This window comes from Phacochoerus africanus, chromosome 8, assembly GCF_016906955.1.
Source record: "Phacochoerus africanus isolate WHEZ1 chromosome 8, ROS_Pafr_v1, whole genome shotgun sequence".
Classification (NCBI taxonomy): domain Eukaryota; kingdom Metazoa; phylum Chordata; class Mammalia; order Artiodactyla; family Suidae; genus Phacochoerus; species Phacochoerus africanus.
The window spans coordinates 91,870,528-91,890,663 of NC_062551.1; the positions used below are offsets into that span (position 1 = coordinate 91,870,528).

A 20,136-nucleotide genomic window follows, 5' to 3' on the forward strand; every position below is an offset into this window, starting at 1 on the left:
AAGAAAGAAAAAGAAAGAAAGAAAGAAGAAAGAAAAAGAAGAAAGAAGAAAAGAAGGAAGGAAGGAAGGAAGGAAGGAAGGAAGAGAAGGTCTTCGAAGGAAGAAAGAAGGAAAGAAGAAGGAAGTTCCCCCTCCTTCTCCTTCTCCCTGAAGAAAGAAGAAAGAAAGAAAGAAAGGAAGGAGGGAGGGGGGGAAGGAAGGGGGAGGAAGGAAGGAAGGGGGGGAAATTCACAATACTTTACATTTTCATTTTGCACTGAGCCCCATAAATTAGGTAGCTGGTACCAGTGAAAGCCCCCACTGCCCACTCACCCCTCTCTCCATGGGCCCTCCTCACTCCATTCTTACACTCAGTCAACAGTGAATGAAAACTTAATGAGCACCTGCTTTGTGCTGAAAGTAGTGCTAGATGCTTGGGGATACAACAATGAACAAGAGAGGCCGGACCCTGATTTTGCAAAATTACCATCTGACAATCACATATCCACACACAGCAATTATGCAAGATAATTCCCCTGTCATGTTCATGGTAATTGCCAATTAGGGAACATACAGCCTATGCCAGAAAATGTACATATTTCGTTTTGTTTTATATTCAACACAGTGACCAAGGTAGGCATTATTATCCCCATTTTCCAGATGAAAAAAACTGAGGCTCAGAGTTCAAATTCTTTGTCCAGTGTCACATAACCAATAGGTGGCAGAGCCGGGACTTGCCCCTGGCTCTCATTTTCTTTTCCTTTTCTTTCTTTTTTTTTTTTTTTTTTTTGCCATTTCCTGGGCCGCTCCTGCAGCATATGGAGGTTCCCAGGCTAGGGGTTGAATCGGAGCTATAGCTGCCGGCCTACACCGCAGCCACAGCAATGCGGGATCAAGATGCGTCTGAGACCTACACCACAGCTCACCGCAACACCGGATCCTTAACCCACTGAGCGAGGCCAGGGATTGAACCCACAACCTCATGGTTCCTAGTCAGATTCATTAACCACTGAGCCACGATGGGAACTCCCCCTGGCTCTAATTTTCAACCTCCCCACTACCACACAGGCCTTCAGCTGCTTCCTCATGGGTAGAGGCTCCCAGCATCTCCATGTCCCCAGGCCCCAGCTCAGGGCTACACTTCTGTTAAATGAAAGAATTCACATATAGACACGCTCCCCAAGGAACACAAGAAGGAGTTCCAGTTGTGGCTCAGCAGGTTAAGATCCTGACTAGTATCCATCCATGAGGATGTAGGTTGTATCCCTGGCCTTGCTCAGTAGGTTAAGGATCTGGCATTGCTACAGGCTGCAGCTTGGATCTGGCGTTGCTGTGGCTATGGTGTAGGCTGGCAGCTGCAGCTCCAATTTGAGCCTTAGCCTGGGAACTTTCATATGCCCCAGGAGTGGCCCTAAAAAGGAAAAAAAAAAAAGAAGGAACACAAAGAAACCATCACACACAAACACAAAAGCATACATATGCAACACAAGTGTCCAATACTGGACTATCTTGGTTCAAGTCCTAGATCTACCAAGTACTAGCTGTGTATCTGTTTTCTTATCTGCAAAATAGGAATAGTAAGGAGTTCCCTTGTCATGCAGGGGGTTAAGGAAACAGCATTATCAGTGCAGTGGCTTGGATGGCTGCTGCTTGGATGGCAGCCCTGGCCTAGGGAACTTCTGCATACCACAGGCAGATGTGGCCAAAAAAAAGGAATAGCAATAAGGTTGACATGAATGCTAAACGAGGAATACCTGTGAAGTGCTTGGACTAGCGCTGGCACACAGTCACTCTGAAAAGAAATAAATGTAGCTGCTGCTATGAATAGCATTTGTCTGCACTCACTCGCACATGCTGTCATGCTCACCATGCCATCTTCCTGGCCCTCCTCTAGCCTGGCTCAGTCCTAGATGCCCTCATGGCTGCCAGTCCAGGCCCCCAGAGCCAGGAGGGAAAAACAACTGCTTCTCTCAGCATCTTCCTGGTCTAGACCCGTGTGGCCGGGGATGAGGCTGCTGCTCCTCACCAGCCCTGGGTCCATCAGAGAAGGGTTCCTGGAGGAGGCCTCTAGCCAAGCAGGTTCAATGAGCCAGGCTGAGGCAGGAGGGTGCTGCCCTGCTCTTGGCTCCCTCCATCATTCCTTACAACACCCACCCCCTCAACCTCTGCTTCGGTGCCCCCTCTCCACCCCCTTCCCCACAGTAAAACTTTCCTCTCCTCCTGCCAGAAGTGTAAATGGCCCCCAAGAATGCGCTGCATCCCACAGCTCCCCTGGCCGTGGCCAGCAGCTGTCCTGGGGTCAGGCCTGGCCCTACATCAAAGGCTGGGGATTGGTAACAGCAAGGGCTCCTCGCCTGCCGCCACCCCCTACTCCCCTCCCACCGGTCCTTTGGCTTCCAGGGAACAGCACATGGTAGCACTTAAGCTCCAGGAGAAGGGGGAGGATGCTTTTCCTGCACTAAACCCCCCATCCCCGCCACCATCCACAATGAACTACTTGTTAGGAGACTATTTTAATTTTACCTAATGCAATTTCTGCTTCTGGGCCTCTGTTGCCACCACCTTCTCAGACCTGGATGCCCAGTACAAAGGGAGGAGCAGCCAGTCCACCGGAGGAAGGTATAACCTGAATATGGAAATGTCACTGGTGGGAGTCTGGGGCAGGAACAGGACTCTCTTACATCAGGGGGACAGGGTTGGTGCTCTGGTATTGACTCAGGAAGTAAGGGGGGCTGGTTAGAGGGGGCTCAGAGCTAGCTCGTCTGACTCAGGAGGCCAGCATGAGTTTGGGGTGTGTATGGAAGCCAGAGACTCCTTAGCCATGTGCTTCTTCCAGTGTCCTGGGTTTGGTAGGCAGGCCCTTAGCCAGGTAGCCATGCAAGCTTTTTCAATCCCATTGTGACTGGAGGAAGAGGGCACTTTCAGGCTCTGACCAGTCTCTGGGATTTGCTCCATCAGGTGCATCTTCTGGCAAATTCTGAAAACCAGGGATCTAATAGTGACTGAGGCAGTACAGTGGTGATCTTGAGACCCCTGGTGGCCAAAGGCTGCAGAGCAAGGCCTTTCCTTAGCGCTCAGCCCAGCCAGTCCACCAGCATGGACTCCTCCAGCCACTCAGGCTCTTTAGCCAGCCCCTCCCTTTAGCCAGGAAAACCTGTGCCATTTTGCTGGGAGAGTGTGCCAGTACACGGGGAATGGCCGGGAGTTCCCATGGTGGCTCAGTAGGAGAAGAACCCAACCAGTATTCATGAGGATGTGGGTTCGACCCCTGGCCTCACTCAGTGGGTTAAGAATCTGGCATTGCTGCAAGCTGCAGTGTAGTTCGCAGACAGGGCTCGGATCCCACGTTGCTATGGCTTAGTGTGGGCCAGAAGCTGCATCTCTGATTTGTTCCCAGCCTGGGAACTTCTATATGCTGCAGGCGTGGCCCTAGAAAAAAAACAAAGCCCATAGCCTGGGAGCTTCCATATACCACTGGTGTGGCCCTAAAAAGACAATAAATAAATAAATAAATAAATAATAAATAAATAAATAAATAAATAAATAAAAATAAATGAATAAAATAAAATAAAGAATGAGGGGAGTTCCCAATGTGGCTCAGCAGTAATGAAGCCAATGAATAAGTGTGAGCACACAGGTTTGATCCCTGACCTTGTTCAGTGGGTTAAGGATCTGGTGTTGCTCTGAGCTGTGGTGTAGGTCGCAGACACGGCTTGGATCCTGAATTGCAGTGGCTCTGGCAGAAGTTGGCGGCTACAGCTCCGATTCAACCCCCTAGCCTGGGAAGTTCCATAGACCATAGGTACAGCCCTAAAAAGATGACCAAAAAAAAAAAAGAGAGAGAGAGAGAGAATGGAGAATGGCCTAGCTGGGGCAAAGGTGGTCCCCTCCCAGGCTGTCATAGTAAATCCAAGGGAAGTGGCATCTAGAGTTAATTAATTTGGGGAGGCCGGGGGGGAACGGCTGCTGGGTGGCTGGGACTTGCATGTTCTGCTCATCTGGAAGAGTGGATGAGTGATGTTCCAAATAGCTCAGCGTCCTCAGCCCTTTCCTTCCCTTAGCCCCTGGGTGCACATCACACAACTGTGGGAGAACTCACTAAGGGGGCTTTGTTTCCAAAGCTTGCCGACCCTGTAATGTTCTTTCCCAAGTTAAATTCCGGGAAAGGCAACACCCAAGACCTAGCACCATACGAACAGCTGCTGGAAAGGGGGTTGTGGCCCTGGGAGGAGAGGAAGGGCGAGGGCCCCCCCCCCCCCCCAGCCCCGGAGAAGGAAAGTGTGGTGCAGCTCACTTTTCTTGGCAGAGTCCAGACACCACACAACGCTTTCCACATCTGGGCCTCAGCCTTCGTTCTCTTAGTCTCTCCTTCATTCATACTCTGGTGTGACTAGACCCCAGCCCTAGGCTGAGTGCTATGGATGGAGTTGACCAAAATGAGATGCTTGTGCTGGGTCCCTAACTTGTAGAGGGTAGAGGCTCAGAGAAGGATGGGCTCCTAGAGTGAGCATGAGCTGCCATATACTTGGGGGCACGACCCGAAAGTGACTTCTCCGCGGCCGCTTAACCCAGCTAGAGGAGGGAGGTCTTGTGCAAATGACCTCTTCCTGGTGTCTCTGAACCCTGGTCCTAACCTTTATTACCCAGATACACTTCAAGCACAATGCGCCCCTCATCTCAGGCCCGTCTACTAACCTTGCGCCCCACAACCTGAGTATCTGGACCACAAGGCCCTAGACTGTCCCCAAGAACAGAGCTATCAAATATGGCTTGACAACTTCTGATCCTTCCCTTTAAAAGATATCCTAGGGAGTTCCCTGGCTGCCTAGTGGTTAAGGACTAGGATTGTCACTGCTGTGGCTCAGGATGTGGCAAAAAAAAAAAAAAAACTATCCTAAGTTCTGCGAAACTGAGAGTGAGAGAGGGAGCTGCAGGCCTGCTCCCCGCCACCCCCACAGCACCAACCGAATCGCAGTTAAGAACATGGGCTTCTCCACTCACTAGCTGTGACTTTGGATGTGTGGCACCCACCTCCCTTCAAAAATGGAATTATTGGAGTTCCCATTGTGGCTCAGCGGGTTACAAACCGGTCTAGTATCCATTAGGATGTGGGTTCAATCCCTGGCCTTGCTCAGTGGGTTAAGGATCCAGTGTTGCCACGAGCTGTGGTGTAGGTCACAGACGCAGCTCCGATCCCGAGTTGCTTTGGCTGTGGTATAGGCCAGCAGCTACAGCTCCGATTCAACCCCAAGCCTGGGAACCTCTATATGCCATAGGTTCAGCCCTAAAAACCAAGAAAAAAATTTTTTCTAAAAAAAGGAATTATTGTGAACTAGATAATGCATACAAAGTGTTTGCTACAGTAATGACACATGTCAAGCACTTAATAAATGGCACCCTAACACCAGAGTTTACATGGTCTTTCTAGCCAAATCTGCCAAATTGGTAGCCAAGCCCCAAGGGAGTCCATTTTAGGTATACCTGGGGTAACAGTCTGCTTCTAAATTTTGCTATACAGTAGACCCCAAATGACTGAAGGTTTCCCAGCCTTTCTGATCTACAGAAGAAGCCATTCCTAGACCAGGTAAAATCAAGACTGGGCCCAAGAATTTAGCAGCTCTCCTCACCCCACCGTGACAAAATTCCCAGGGCTGAGCAGAAAGCACACAGGACATGATTGGGATTTCACTCAACAATAAGTCTTTATTGAAGAACTTGTAAGAAAAAAGGATAGACCCTCTGTAAAAAGAGGAGATGTTGCCTCCAAACAGCGGGGAGGAATGAGACCTGGGTGGCTTCCCGGAAGTCAGTGTTTCTGGCAGGCCTGGCTCCCCTCTCCCTGCGAGCACTAGAATGTCTCACATGACAGCCAGCAATTCCTACCCACCCGTCCCAGTGACCCTGGACTCCCTAGGCCATTTACCAATGGCTTTCTGAAGACCCGGGGATACATGTGCTAGACTTGCCTCTTAATGGGTTCTGCTTTGGAAAATTCAAACAGGAATGTAAAATGGTTTGAGCTCTTTCTAGTCCAACCAAGGATGACTACATCCAGCCCCTCTGAAGGGAAAGGGAGCAAAGAATTTCCCTCCTGAATGTGCACACTTGTAGGGTGAATGGACTATACCACAGTCTGCTCTTTATTAGCATGAAGAATGGAGACAAGGTTAGAAGAATATATCACATCCGTGTTAAAGAGTCACTGAATCCTAGAGGGCAGAGGGAGCACTGAGGCTTTCTGACTCCAAGTGCTCCTGCTGGCTCCCCTGAAGTCCTGAAGTCCTGGTCATTCCTCTCCAGCTGGGAGGTTGTCCTCAATCCGCCTGATGAACCTCATCCGGATTTCTGTCACACCATCTCCTTTCAGGGTGTCCTGGACAAATTTGGCCTCCACAGCCATCTGGACCTGGGGGACAGTGTGAAAATGAAGGGACGAGGAGTTCCCTTCGTGGCTCAGGGGTTAACAAATCTGACTAGTATACATGAGGACGCAGGTTCTATCCCCAGCCTTGCTCAGTAGATTAAGGATCTGGCATTGCCATGAGCTGTGGTGTAGGTCGCAGATGAGGCTTGGACCTGGCATTGCTGTGACTGTGGTGTAGGTCAGTGGCTACAGCTCTGATTCGACCACTAACCTGGGAACTTCCATATGCCGAGGGTGCAGCCCTAAAAAGGAAAAAAAAAAAGAAAAGAAAAGAAAGAAAGAAAATGAAGGGGCGGCTGCCTAGCCATAGTCTCTAGGGAACCACTCTAGATGGAGCTATAACTGACTCATCCACAGCAGCCTCAACAAGGGGGCTGGTTTTCTACGAGGATAAGACTGCCAGTTCCTGTGCAGAAGGCAGTGGTCCCAATCCAACAGAAGAGACTCCGCCAAGAACACTTACAAACAAAAGTGTCACCAAATAACCCAATCTGGAAATGGATGCCCCTGGGCTTTCGGGCCTGGCAGCACCACCTCCAGCCTGGCATGGAGAATCAACACCACGTAGAGATTTCCAACTTGGATCCTATGTTCGGCAGGGTCACCATCTCAGGCAGTCAAGCACTAGGGTGAGCTAAAAGCCCTTCTTTTCATTCTCACATTCATTCATTCATTCATTCACGCGTTTATTAAATCCCAACTACATTTCAGGTGTCTCAGAAGAGCTGCACTCACCATCTCCAAGGCGCCTCGTAACACCCCGCACAAGAGATTGGAATAAATGAGGGATGAGTGATTATCAGGAAGTTCCACAAAGTCCACCAAGGGATTATTTTCCAAAATGAGGGAGAATTCATCACCAGCTGGGCTCCAATTGGTGATGCTTGGAGTGATGCCCAAATACATCTTGAACGCCACCTGTCACGAGACACACAATGGCTCTATGGGAAGGGCAGGAGGGGCTGTACCATAGGGAGGGTGATGGGAACAGCAAGGGGAAGGGAATGGCTTGCGGGGGGGAAATGCAGCTTCTGCAGGACATTGAAGTTTTAGGTGTTCAGGGCAAAAAGGAAAAGCACCTGTGCACAAGGGCACACCCCTCTCCTTCGAGCTATGGCACATCTAGGCAATAACTCACTGACCACCTGCACTTCTTAGTGGAAGGAAACACTGATCTTTGACAGGACTGGCTGCCCTGAACCAGCATCTAAGCACAGAGTGCTCCCAACACACTTCCCTGTCCTCTCTCTCTGCTGTCTGATACCACAAGGCTACAGGTGTTTTATCATTTATTATTAATCTTATAATATATAACACTAATATAATTAATGTCAAACAAATTTACTATATACACACTACAGTAAGTGCACACATTTTATCTAAATGCCAATGTTCACTTTTTTCATTTACTCCTTAAAACAATCCTATGAGGTAGCTCTTATTTCCTTCATTTTAAAGATGAGGTAACTGGTAATTTAAAAAGTTAAAAATAGGAGTTCCCGTCGTGGGCTTAATGGTTAGCAAATCTGACTAGAACCATGAGGTTACAGGTTTGGTCCCTGACCTTGCTCAGGGGGTTGGGGATTTGGTGTTGCTGTGAGCTGTGGTGTAGGTCACAGACTCGGCTCGGATCCCACGTTGCTGTGGCTGTGGTGTAGGCCGGCAGCTGCAGCTCCAATTGGACCCCTAGCCTGGAAACCGCCATATGCCATGGGAGCAGCCCTAGAAGAGGCAAAAAGACAAAAAAAAAGTTAAAAATAACTTACCTATTGTCTATTAAGTAGAAACCAGAATTTATTTATTTATTTGCTTTTTAGGGCCGCACCACAGCACATAGAGGTTCCCAGGCTAGGGTTCAAATCAGAGCTACAGCTGCCAGCCTACACCAGAGCCACAGCAACATCAGATCTGAGCTGTGTCTGCAACCTACACCACAGCTCACGGCAATGATCAATCCTTAACCCACCGAGAGAGGCCGGGGATCGAACCCGCAACTTCCTGGTTCCTAGTCAGATTCGTTTCTGCTGCACCATGTCAGGCATTCCTTTCTTTCTTTCTTTTTTTTTTTTTTTGAAGCCAGAATTTAAAGCCAGGTTTGTCTATGTTCTAAACCCCCATGCTATTCTGTTACATCTGTTCAGCTGAAAAAATCTGGCTTTGATTTCACTGAGGCTTTAATCCACTGGGATGACCCCAACCATTCTTCTCTTTTTCATAATCTGTGTTATTCCCAAAGCACCAGGAAGGTTTCTTTGGCCCAAACAGCTGCCTAGCTATTCTTCTGAAACACTAAGGGCCTCTCTAAGGGAGAGAGTGATAAGCAGTGCCTCCCAATGACAATCCTTCAGCAGGGTCAGGTGGCCCAGGATAATGACCTTGGCAATGACATCTGCAGTTTCCCGAAAGTCATGGCACCTCCCGACATTTGACCGTGCCAAGAAATCTTCAATCAGTCGGACTCCAATGTTATAGCCCCTGGGAAAGAAACGAGAGAACAGATTGTATTATGGGGTCTGAATGTCTTAGGTCTGAACATAAGACTGTTGGTGGTAAAGGGAAAATGAGGACAATCCCAAAACATCGCAATAAATAAGCAGTGGAAACTGGACCCAAAGTGTTGGTTACGAGACAGAGGACCCTGTTCTGTGCTCTAAGGGACCAAGGAGATACGCTGCGCTCATGAGTCCCATTTCTGTCTCTCCCACAGAGGAGCTCACTCACATTTTGTCCAGCTGTTTATTCACATCTTCGTCATTTTCATAATCCTTGCACAGCTGGGTGACCAGAGCCCCATAGGTCAGGGTGAAGAGCTCAGAGCTCTAAAAGAGATTCAAAAGGCAGTCAGGACCAAACCACAGAAGAGAGGTCTGGTGAGAGTCTGGATCGGCCTCAACACAACTGTGAGAATTCAAAGGAAGGTTACCTGTGTCTGGTGGAAAAGACCATCATCCTCTGTGGAGGAGCCAAAGGAATTGGCTCCCAAGGTTAACGTGACAGGGCTTCAACCAGACCCACCACAAAACAGGCTGTAAAAGGCACCTCATGCACTGAGCAGTCATCCTCCCACTGACCCAGGACCCCACCAGAGCTGCAAGACTAAGCTGGGGCCACCAGAATCTGGTGTGGGAGAAACAGTCATTTATCAACTACTGTGAAAGACTGACCTGAGGCAGCGGTTTACAAATGAGACTTTGTATGGTACCAGGTGTCAGTCATGGCTTCCCCACAAATGTCTAGAGTGTCCTGGCCTAGACTTAGCCTTAGACTGCAAGGCCCCTCTCAGGCCAGCCCATTTCTCCAGGAAGGAAGCCCCAGACAAAGTCCGTTACACTCGTGATAACCCCCCCAAGTCACCAACATGGGAAAAAATAATGTTCCTTTTATGTGTGTGTGTAACACAATTTTATTAGAAATTAGTGTTGTTTGTTTCCATCTCCTATGCTGAGCAACAGAGAATTGTAGTTACCTGATAAAGAGGTTCTCTCTTGCCAGAACATGTGCCATCTGTCAGGCAGACCAAAAAATAATGTTCCTCCTGATACACAGTGAATACAATCTTTTGTGTACCTGGAACACAATACTGACCTGGACTGGCTTCTATTACAACCACGGTTAAAATCACGGAAACTCTCAGATGACGAAGCCTGTCACCCACATACCAAAAAAACAGAGCTGTGGAAGGTGAAAGGAATGGCAAACACATTCTACAGAATGAAAGGAGCAGGTCTGGGGAAAGGCATTATCGGAGTTAAACAAAATGGGAAACATGGTAGCAACATATTTGGATCATACAGAAATAAGGCTGAAAAATCAAGACGGCCATCCATCCAGTCCTTTCCGAATGGAGGCTTGCCAGACTTGGAGCAGAGTACCTTTCTATCTGCAAACCTTCTGGGAAAGAAAGTACAACTAAGGCTAAGGCCCAGGCTCCAGTGCTCACCCAGTGCTCAGCACCTCATCCCCACGGCCTGGTGATGAGGTCACTGCAAGAACAGTAATGTGAACACCTTTTACTTACATGCTGCATACTATTTTTCATCATCTCATTTTCCATCCCACAATAACTCTGTAAAGCAGAAAGGGCAGGAACTAATCTCATTTTAGAGATGAGGAACCTGAGACTCAGAATGGTTCAGTAATTTGCTCAAGGACAGACAGTAATTCAAGGGGAAAAAAAACTAGGAGTTTCTAAGCTGATGTTCATTCTGTCCACTGTTCCCCACAACTATAATATGAATAACCAGGAGTTTCCGTCGTGGATCAGTGGAAACGAATCCGACTTGTATCCATGAGAATGCAGGTTCGAGCCCTGGCCTCACTCAGTGGGTTAAGGATCCGGCATTGCCATGAGCTGTGGCAGAAATGGCTCAGATCTGGCGTTGCTGTGGCTGCAGTATAGGCCAGCAGCTATGGCTCCAATTTGCCCCTTAGCCTGGGAACTTCCATATGCGGCAGGTGTGGCCCTAAAAAGCAAAAATAATAGTAATAATAGTAATAATAATATGGACAACCATCCCCCCCCCAAAAAAAACAACAAACAAACAAAAGGGAGCTGCACTAAGGAGTTAAAAAGAGCCAGTTTTAGAATAAGGAAGCTCTGTGAACTCAACTTAAACAGATCAGGGTATCTCCAAGAGACCATTTACCAAATATGGCAATTAAGGAGACGCTATCAAGGAGGAGAATGATTTGTTGTTGTTGTTGTTAAGTTAAGGGTTTGGCACTGGAATGGCTCAGGCATGAATGGATGGAGACAATCCAGCAGTAACCAGTCTATAAAGCTGGCACCACTGCATTAAATCAGGAGAGCTTTCCTTCCATTATTAATGAGCTGAGCTGGATGAAGACTCCAAGAGCCTCAGCCCACCACCATGTCCAGTAACATGCATATCTTGATGTTTCCAAGCACTTTATACATGCAGCAGCAACCTCCAATCTACCAATAAGAAAAATCAAGGTCACAGAATCAGTATGCCTGGGATTTTGGTTTTTGTTCATTTTTTTTTTACGGCCACACCCACAGCACATGGAGGCTAGGGGTCAAATCGGAGCTGCAGCTGCCGGCCACAGCCACATAGGATCTGAGCTGCATCTGTGACCCATACTGCAGCTTGCAGCAATGCGGGATACTTAACCCATTGACTAGTATCCTCATGGATACTAGTCAGGTTCTTAACCCGATGAGCCACAACAGAAACTCCTGCCTGGGATTTTGGAATGGGATCCCTGACTGAGGCTCTCTACACCATCTCTTAATTTGCAAGTCTGTCTCCATCTTCAGTTATAAACCAAGACCATTTGGAATAGTGCATGACAGCATGACATAAATATACAACTTAAAGATCTTCAGGCCTAAAAAACAGGAGTGAGCTGTGGTATAGGAAAAAAATCATTCAACGTTTACTGTGTACCAGGGACTACCAAAAAAGGGAGAAACAGACAGTAAACTAAATAAATAAAATAAATCATTTGTTAGATAGTGATAAGTGCTATGGAGGAAAATAAACATAAAAAGAGACTAAAGGGTATTTATATTCACCTAGGTGTGTGTGTGTGTGTATGCAGAGGTCAATTTTTTTTTTTTTCTTTTTCAGCCACACACACAGCATATGGAAGTTCCCGGGCCAGGGATCGAATCCAAGCTGCTACTGTGACCTATGCCACAGCTGCGGCAACACTGGATCCCTAATTCACTGTGCAGGACCGGATATCAAACACGAGCCACCACAGACAACCTCAGATCCTTAATCCACTACACCACAGCAGGAACTCTCAGGGGCCAATTTTAATAGGGCAGTCAGAGAAGGCCTCCTTAAGATGATATTCGCGCAAAGACCTGAAGGAAGTAAGACCAAGCTATCAAGGCATCTAGGTGAAAAAATTCAAGGTAGCAAGTGTGATTCCCTGAAATGGGATTATGTCTGGTGTGTGTGAGAAACAGCTAGGAGACCAGCACGATTAGAAGAGGAAGTCAGAGGGGTTCCCATCGTGGCACAGAGGAAACGAATTGGACTAGGAACCATAAGGTTGCAGGTTCGATCCCTGGCCTCGCTCAGTGGATTAAGGATCCAGCATTGCTGTGAGTGTGGTGTAGGTCACAGACATGGCTCAGATCTGGTATGGCTGTGCCTGTGGTGTAGGCCGGCAGTTACAGCTCTGATTAGACCCCTAGCCTGAGAACCTCCATATGCCACAGGTAAGGCTCTAAAAAGACAAAAAAAAAAAAAAAAGAAGAAGAAGAAGAAGAGGAAGTCAGAGAAGTAACAATAGGTTTCAGAGTCTGAACAGCCTTATAACTTAAAGTTCCATGGGACCTTAAGGGTCAGCCAGTTCAATCAATCCAATGTATTCACAGAACATAAGCACCATATTCTTCCTCCCAACAGAAACATGAATCTCTTCTGCAAGACTTCTACTTTCAGACTGCTTGAATTCTGTTTAATAATAGTGATAGTTAACATCTATAAAATTTTCAGAGCTACTCATTGATCTTCATAAGAGCCATGAGAGGTTAACAGAACAAACATTATTTATCCCCATTTTTACAGCTGTCAGATTAAGTAACTGAGACCCAGTCTTATCATCGAGCATTGTCCTGAAAAAGTTTTGTTCTCGGAGTTCCTGTTGTGGTGCAGTGGTTAACGAATCTGACTAGGAACCATGAGGTTGCAGGTTTGATCCCTGGCCCCACTCAGTGGGTTAAGGATCTGGCGTTGCCGTGAGCTGTGGTGTAGGTCGCAGACATGGCTCGGATCCCAAGTTGCTGTGGCTCTGGTGTAGGCTGGTGGCTATAGCTCCGATTAGACCTCTAGCCTGGGAACCTCCATATGCCGTGGGAAGCGGCCCTAGAAAAGGCAAAAAGAAAAAAAGAAAAAAAAAGGTTTTGTTCTCCTAAGCCGCTGCTTAATCTCCCTGAATATCAGCTTTTCCCACCTGCACAATGGAACTATTACCTGCCCTTCAGGGTTACTGTGAGATTCCAGTAAGATGATGTGTGTAGAGTGCCTATTGCACAGAACATACTCAAGAAGGAGATGTTCGTTTTGTTCTTAAACCGGTTTTCTGGTACCAAAAAGCACACTGAACTAGTTCAAAGAGGGAGATTCTGAATCACTATAAAGAACTCTAAAACAATTATTAAGGCATAAAGAAAGGGTTTATAGGCAGAAGACCTGATTCTGAGTCTGGACTTGTCACTTGCTAGCTGTGAGACTTTAGCTAAGTCACTTCGCGTGGCTAAACCATAATCATCTCAAACAAAAACAGTAACAGTGAAATCTAACATGCCAATCACAGGGTTGACTGGGAAGATCTCATGAGATAATAGACTAAAAGATGCTTGGCAGTCCAAGAAACCACAGGAGTGGTTTCATACTGACAAAGCCAATATGAAATCCAAGTACTTCAGGCACAACTTGAGCAGATTAAGTTAAGCCAAACTCTACACTCAGGTGGGCTACTGCACTTGATGGTTTTCAGGGGGCTTTGTAGTTACTGTGCAAAGATAAACCTCAAAACTCCTTAAGGGGCTTATCTTTGGAGCTACGGCTCCAAGAGTCACAGTTACTATTTTTGTGAACACAAGTAATCCAGTGTGACTGCCCCCCAACAGCTAGGGAAGGAAGGTCAGTACCAGGACTGAATCCATCCCTCTTGTCACTCTTCAGCCTCCTGTCATGGAGACTCTGAGTGCAGCTGCTCAAGTAGTCACTCGCTTAAACTCTGGAGAATAGAGCTGCAGCACAACAGGAGGGCAGGCCAGAGTGTCTGTGGGATTCAAGAACTGAACACCATACAGACACACAAATGTTAATATCTTTACTAATAAGGGTGCTTGTGTGGTGATCATTTTGTGGTGTACAGTAATATCCAATCACTGTGTTGTGCACATGGAACTAACACAGTGTTGTAAATAAACTATACTTCAATTTTTTTTAAAAAATATACTGGAGTTCTCATCGTGGCTCAGCGGATATGAATCTGACCAGTATCCATGAGGATGCAGGTTTGATCCCCGGCCTCGCTCAGTAGGTTAAGGATCTGGCATTGCTGTGATCTGTGGCACAGGTCACAGAGGTGGCTTCGATCTGGCGTAGCTGTGGCTGTGGTGTAGGCTGGCAGCTATAGCTCCAATTGGACCCCTAGCCTGGCAACCTCCACATGCCGTGGGTATGGCCCTAAAAAGAAAAATAAATAAAATTTTTTTTAAAAAAGGATATTTGCTAGCTGATATTTACTGTCGGTTGTGTTCTTAGGTGCACTATCACACTGCTAGCTTTACACACGATACTTCAATTATCCCTCAAAACAAACCTTATTATAAAGATACTATTATTACCTTTTTATTTTTTAAAAATGTTTTAAATATTAAATTTTTATTTTTTGGTCATGTCTGCAGCATGCAGAAGTTCCTGTGCCAGGGACTAAATGCCAGCCACAGTAGTGACAATGTTGGGTTCTTAACTCACTGAGCCACCAGGGAACTCCCCAAAACAGTAATTCTTAACCTGTGTCCATAGAGTATCTTCAGGGGGCCCACAGATGCCTCCCAAAATGTAAGTAAATGTCTATGTGTATGTGTGTCTACTTACTATTTCTGGGGAGAAGGTCCATAACTATCACCAACTTCTCAAAAGGGGTCTGAGAGAGAAAAAGTTAAGTACAGTACTACACCAGAGTAACAAGGCTGCCTGCTGCCCATTTTTCGTGGCTGTTCCTGATATATTATGCAAAGGTGTGAGGGAAGTTTAGTCATGTGTCAACAAAGGGCCCCTGATCTGCCCTGCATGCAACCTTCAGTAACTCAGTTAAATCGGAAAGCAAAGAGAACTGGGCAATTCTGGACGAACTAAGAAAATGCCAAAGAAAAGGAACACGCATCAAGAAGTCCCCTTTGTTTGAAGAAAAAAGTCATCTACCTTACTTCCCAGGCCCAGCCCCCATCTGCAGCCAAACTTTATGGAACTATATTCCCAGGACAAGAGGGAAGCCAGAGAAGAGTACCACTGACTGCCTACTTTGACCCACCCCTTACTCTTCCTTTCTGGCAAAACCAGAATGTGAGCATCTCTTGCAATGCCCACGGCATAGTGTGAGAGATATTATGGTCTGAAGCATGAGCTTTGGGGTCAGAGAGACATGGGTTCAAATTCTAACTCTTCCTAGCGGTAAATTTGGGCAAGTTATGTAACCTCTCTGAGCCCCAAAAAGGTGAGAATTACTTTGCGGATTAAATGAGATAATGGATATAAAGTGCTTGGCCCAGTGCCTAATTAACAGAAGAGGGCAACAGTGGGAATTACTGCTATTACCGTCGTCGCTGTTGATCCCGTACTCAGGCCTCGGGGGAGGGGTCTCTGAGCTACTCCAGAGGCCCTCCAACCCGCCTCAGGCCCACGACGCGCCCCGAGCGATTCTCCGCTCTCGACCCACCTAGCAGCCTCCTCCTCCTTCGTTCCACCGGAATCACTCCCTCCCAAGCGCTCGGAGAAGGCGCTTTACCAGTTGCGCCCTGCGCCAGGCCCCTTCCCCAGAACGCCCACATTCCGCCCCGCCCGCCGAGATCACACGCTCCGGTTACCATTTTCTTGCTCTCGGTGCCACGATTCGCCTGCCTCGACATGGTGCCGGCCGCCCTACCCCGCCTCGCCACAGACCCACCCGGCGACCCCTCCTAAAACCTCTGGACCCAGTTAGCGACCCCACAGCGTCGGGGATTGACGGGTGCCGCCTCACCGCGCCTGCGCGCCTGCCGCGGGGCACCACGGGAGTCGTGGTCTGGCCGACGAGGGAAATTCCCGCCCAATAAACGTCGGACTACAACACCCAACAGCCTCATTGGCGCCACCGCGCAGCTGGACTATAACTCCCAGAGTGCTCCGTGCTCAGCGGACTCCTGGAGCCTGGCTCCCCATGGGCTGCAGTATGGCCACTAGGTGGCGTTAGCAGTTTGCGGTAATCTTGTATCGTCCACACTTCCCCTTCCTGCCCCCCCCAACCCCCACTCAGAGATGCTCCGCAAATTCCTCTCTCGCTGGAGTTGGTCTTGGAAAGTCCCTCTTTCAAACTAGCTTCTTCCGCTGTTGCTGCAATTCAGAGCTAGAAGCTCCCAGGATGTCCCAGAAGACTGGCTATGGCTCATACACAAATCTGGCTTCTTCACAACAATATTTAATGACCACCTACTACGTGCCAACCACTTCTCTAGCGGCTTTCTCTTCAAATTGCCATCTGTCCCCAGACCCCAAACGCAGCTAGCATCTGCATCTTAACCACTGTGGCCTCCTCCTGATGAAACATCCAGTCTGATAAAGTTCAGGTCATTTTCTCCCCCTCCCTCCCCTGTAACAATTACAGTCTGGTTCCAGGAAAAAAAAAAAAGATCACCAGCGTTGGTAGCAGCCAGTCCTGGATTTTAATCCCAGCTTTGCCATTTTAGGCAAGTTGCTGGATCTCTCTCAGTTGTTGTGAAGATTGGTGAGACATGTATGCACAGCACTTGGCACAAAGTAACTGTGCATTCCCTTTCTTCCAGCCACTCTCTAAAAACACAGCCCAGCAAACAGGCCCCAGAAATACCAAGGGAATGTGCTGGCCACACCCTCACCCATCACCAAGGGCAAGTCCTGCAGTCCCAGACCATAGCCCTTTGGTTTCACCTCCAGCCATCCCTCCCTGGCTGGTCAATTCTGACAGAACTGGGCTGGGAGTCCAAGGAGCACCCTCTCCTCACTTAGGCCTGGTGGTCCGGCTCTGAGGCAGCTGCATTTTGCTGCTAGCCTTCACCATGATAACCAGCCTGCCCAGGCATGGCCAGCCTGGCTGGGGAAGGCTGGGGGGCCCAGCTGCTCAGCCTGAAAGCCAGTACCCAGGATTCTCTCCCCCAGGGTGCAGGACTAACCATTATTACACTCTTTTCCCCGTGGCACAGACATTCTGGGGCCTCTGTAGAGGTAGTGACGTGTGACTCTCCTTCCTGTGTCAGTGCCTTGGCCAAGGGTTCTAGGAAGGAACACGACGGTCAGCTGGAGGTGGGGGTGGGGACGCTGGGGTGGGCTAGCCCCTGGAGGCCAGCAAAACTAGAGAAGAACCTCCTGCATTCCCAGGAGAGAGGACAGCTGAGGTGAAAGCTGCAGTTGGCTGGCCTGTCTGTCGGTCTGGGCTCCTCCCTGCCGGCTGCCCTTGGCTGCCCACAGAAACCTGAGTCACAGTCACGGCCTGCGGCCCGACCCCACCCAGCCTGCTGTCAGGCAGGGCGGTTCTGGAGGGACTGGAGGCGGAGCCTCTCCCTGCCCATCTTGCAACCTCTGAGATTCTTCCCCTCTCTGCTTGCAATTCCTCCTTTTGGCGACTTTTCCTTTGGGACGCCTCCTCGAAGAGTCACCAGTCTTGAATTAAGGGTGGGGGTGGGGTCTATCTAAGGCTAATCTCTATGGTCTCCTCCTGGCTCCTTAGCAACTTCGCCAAGGGCTCTCATTCACAAATGCCAATCCTTCTCTAGCAACCCTGCAGCCAGAACTCTTTAGAAGACCAGGCATCCCCTCCCTACCCTCCTTGGTGGGAAAAAAATGCAGCGGGGGTAACTTCCCATCCCTTAACAGGGACTCTAGACAAGGATACCCCCCCTCCGCCCCCGCCAACCCAAAGGCTTCAACCTATTTCGTCCTGGATAGTTCCTCCCCCTCCAATTCCTGTCTGTTACTTCCCCTCTGCAAGAACTGGACGGAGGGAGCACACACTGCAGCTGGTGTCTACAGCCGCCCTTGAGGGCATTCCCCACCCCCAGCCCCAGGGGAGGGGCCCTGGAGGAGAGGGCTCTCCAGCCAAGTGGTCTGGGTTAGAGACCCTCTTCTTGCTGCAGCACCCTGGGGGAGTGTGAGAGTGCAAATCTCTCCCTGCCCCCACCATGAGGCCCCTCCTACTTCCTACTTTGTGGGTGTGGAGACAGCCTCCAGGGCCTTGGTCCCAATTGATACCTCTTTGTCAAACCTCCCAGTGGTTTCCTTCACTGCCAGCTTCATCCTGGACCCTGTCCCACCAAACCTAGGAGGTTATAAACACTCTTGCACCTGTTCTCCCCCTGGTGGGATCAGGAAGGGGACGTATTTCTGAACCCCATTCAGCGACCTGCCCCCCAGCCCCAGCTGCCCCAGCCCAGACTGACGACTCCTCCAAGCCTGTTTCCGTGGTAGGGGAGGAGAACTGCCCCGGGCAGAAGGGGAGGCACAAGAAGGTGACAGCTTCTCACCGTTTACCTTAGAGGGCAGGGCATCCTGCTGGGGCCTCAGCCCATGATGTTGCAAGTGCTCCCCTTCTCCTTCTCTGGGATGTGTAATATTTGGGGAACACGATCACTCAGCCCCAACCTCAGAGACACCCACTCTAAGCCCTGTCAGTTGCTGGGGCCTGGGGTCCACCAAGGATCCCGATCAGTTAGGAGGCAGATGGCAAGGAGTCCACTCCGACTGTCTGGTCTTACTGCAGCACTCACAGGACACTCCTGGCTCCCCTCAGTCATCCTCCCAGGACTCGCTGCTGCTGACCCATCGGATGCATCCATCGGACGGACGTGTAGGAAGCCTTCTGAGGCTGGCCAGAGAATGTCAAGTTGCCTAACTCCCACCGCTAGCATCCTGTGAGGAGGTACAGGTGCCTCAGTCTAGGGAAGGGCTCCTCAACGTTGGCACCACTGACATTTGGGGCCTGATGGGTCTTTGTTCTGGGGGTGGTCCTGTGCCTTGCAGAATGTTAACAACCCTGGTGTCTAAGTACTAGATACCAGTAACACCCCTAGTTACGACAACCACAAATGCCTCTAAATATTGCCAAATGTCCCTGGGGAGCAAAACTGCCTCTAGTTAAGAACCACTGAGTAGGCTAATCCCCTACACCGTCTCTTTGCGGGAGCTCCTCAAAGTCAATCCTCCATCATTAGACACAATGGAGGATTTCCAGTTCTAAAGCCAATCCTTCCCCTTCCGAAGAACCTTCAGCAGCTCCCCAAGACCTCCACTGTATAGATCATGATGCCAATTGGCATTCAAATCCTCCTACATAGGCCATCCCTGGCCTATCCTTTCATTTTCAGCCATCCTTTCCCCCTCCACTGCCCTGGAGCTCTAGCTAATGAGGGTACCTCACTATTCTCACCTATATATGTCTTTGTCCCTGCAACAGTCTCAAGATTGTGTATGGGGGTGGGGGAGAACCATCCCGGAAGGCTCTTTCCCTGTTGGATTCTGTTCCTGAATTCTGAGTCTAGTCCCTGCCTGGCTCGGGGTGGGTAGGTTCAGCTCTGGAAGATGCAGGCCCTGAGGCTTCTGACCTCCCAAAGGTCAGTCCTGGGCTCCCTCATCCACAGGGTGACCTCACAAAGGACAGTCCTGGGCTCCATCATCCCCCTGGGGATCTTTATTGTCAGATAGGATGGCTGGCAATAAAGATGGGGGATCTGCTTCTCATCTTAATGGCACTTGTATTTTTGAAGCTCATCATCATCACCACCCTTATTTATTCCTATACGCCAGGCTCAGTACTAAGCATTTCATCTGCGTTGCCTTAATCACCTTTACAGCAACCCCATGTTGCCTCAATATAATTATCTTCCTGATTTTATGTGAGCAAACTGGGTTTCAGAAAAGTTAAGACAGTAGCTTAAGATGACCAGCTCTAGTTGCAGGCTTTCTATCATTATCCTTTGCTAATGTTTTCGGACTGGGGAAGGTAGTATTTTC

General features: G+C 48.9%; 1 protein-coding gene across 2 annotated transcripts; it reads right to left on the reverse strand.

Annotated features, from left to right (window-relative positions):
- Positions 1-5,656: 5,656 nt before the first annotated feature.
- Positions 5,657-16,159, reverse strand: TRAPPC3 (trafficking protein particle complex subunit 3). 2 transcript variants are annotated; one of them, XM_047793340.1, is made up of 5 exons: positions 16,139-16,159; positions 9,125-9,222; positions 8,779-8,878; positions 7,139-7,321; positions 5,657-6,385 (listed from the first exon to the last, which is right to left on the reverse strand). In XM_047793340.1, coding segments are annotated over exons 2-5 (405 nt in total). In that variant the 5' UTR covers positions 9,127-9,222; positions 16,139-16,159; the 3' UTR covers positions 5,657-6,265. The 2 variants fall into 2 exon arrangements, with proteins under 2 accessions (XP_047649296.1, XP_047649295.1); XM_047793339.1 differs by having other exon boundaries at positions 15,984-16,153.
- Between the last annotated feature and the right edge of the window lie 3,977 nt (positions 16,160-20,136).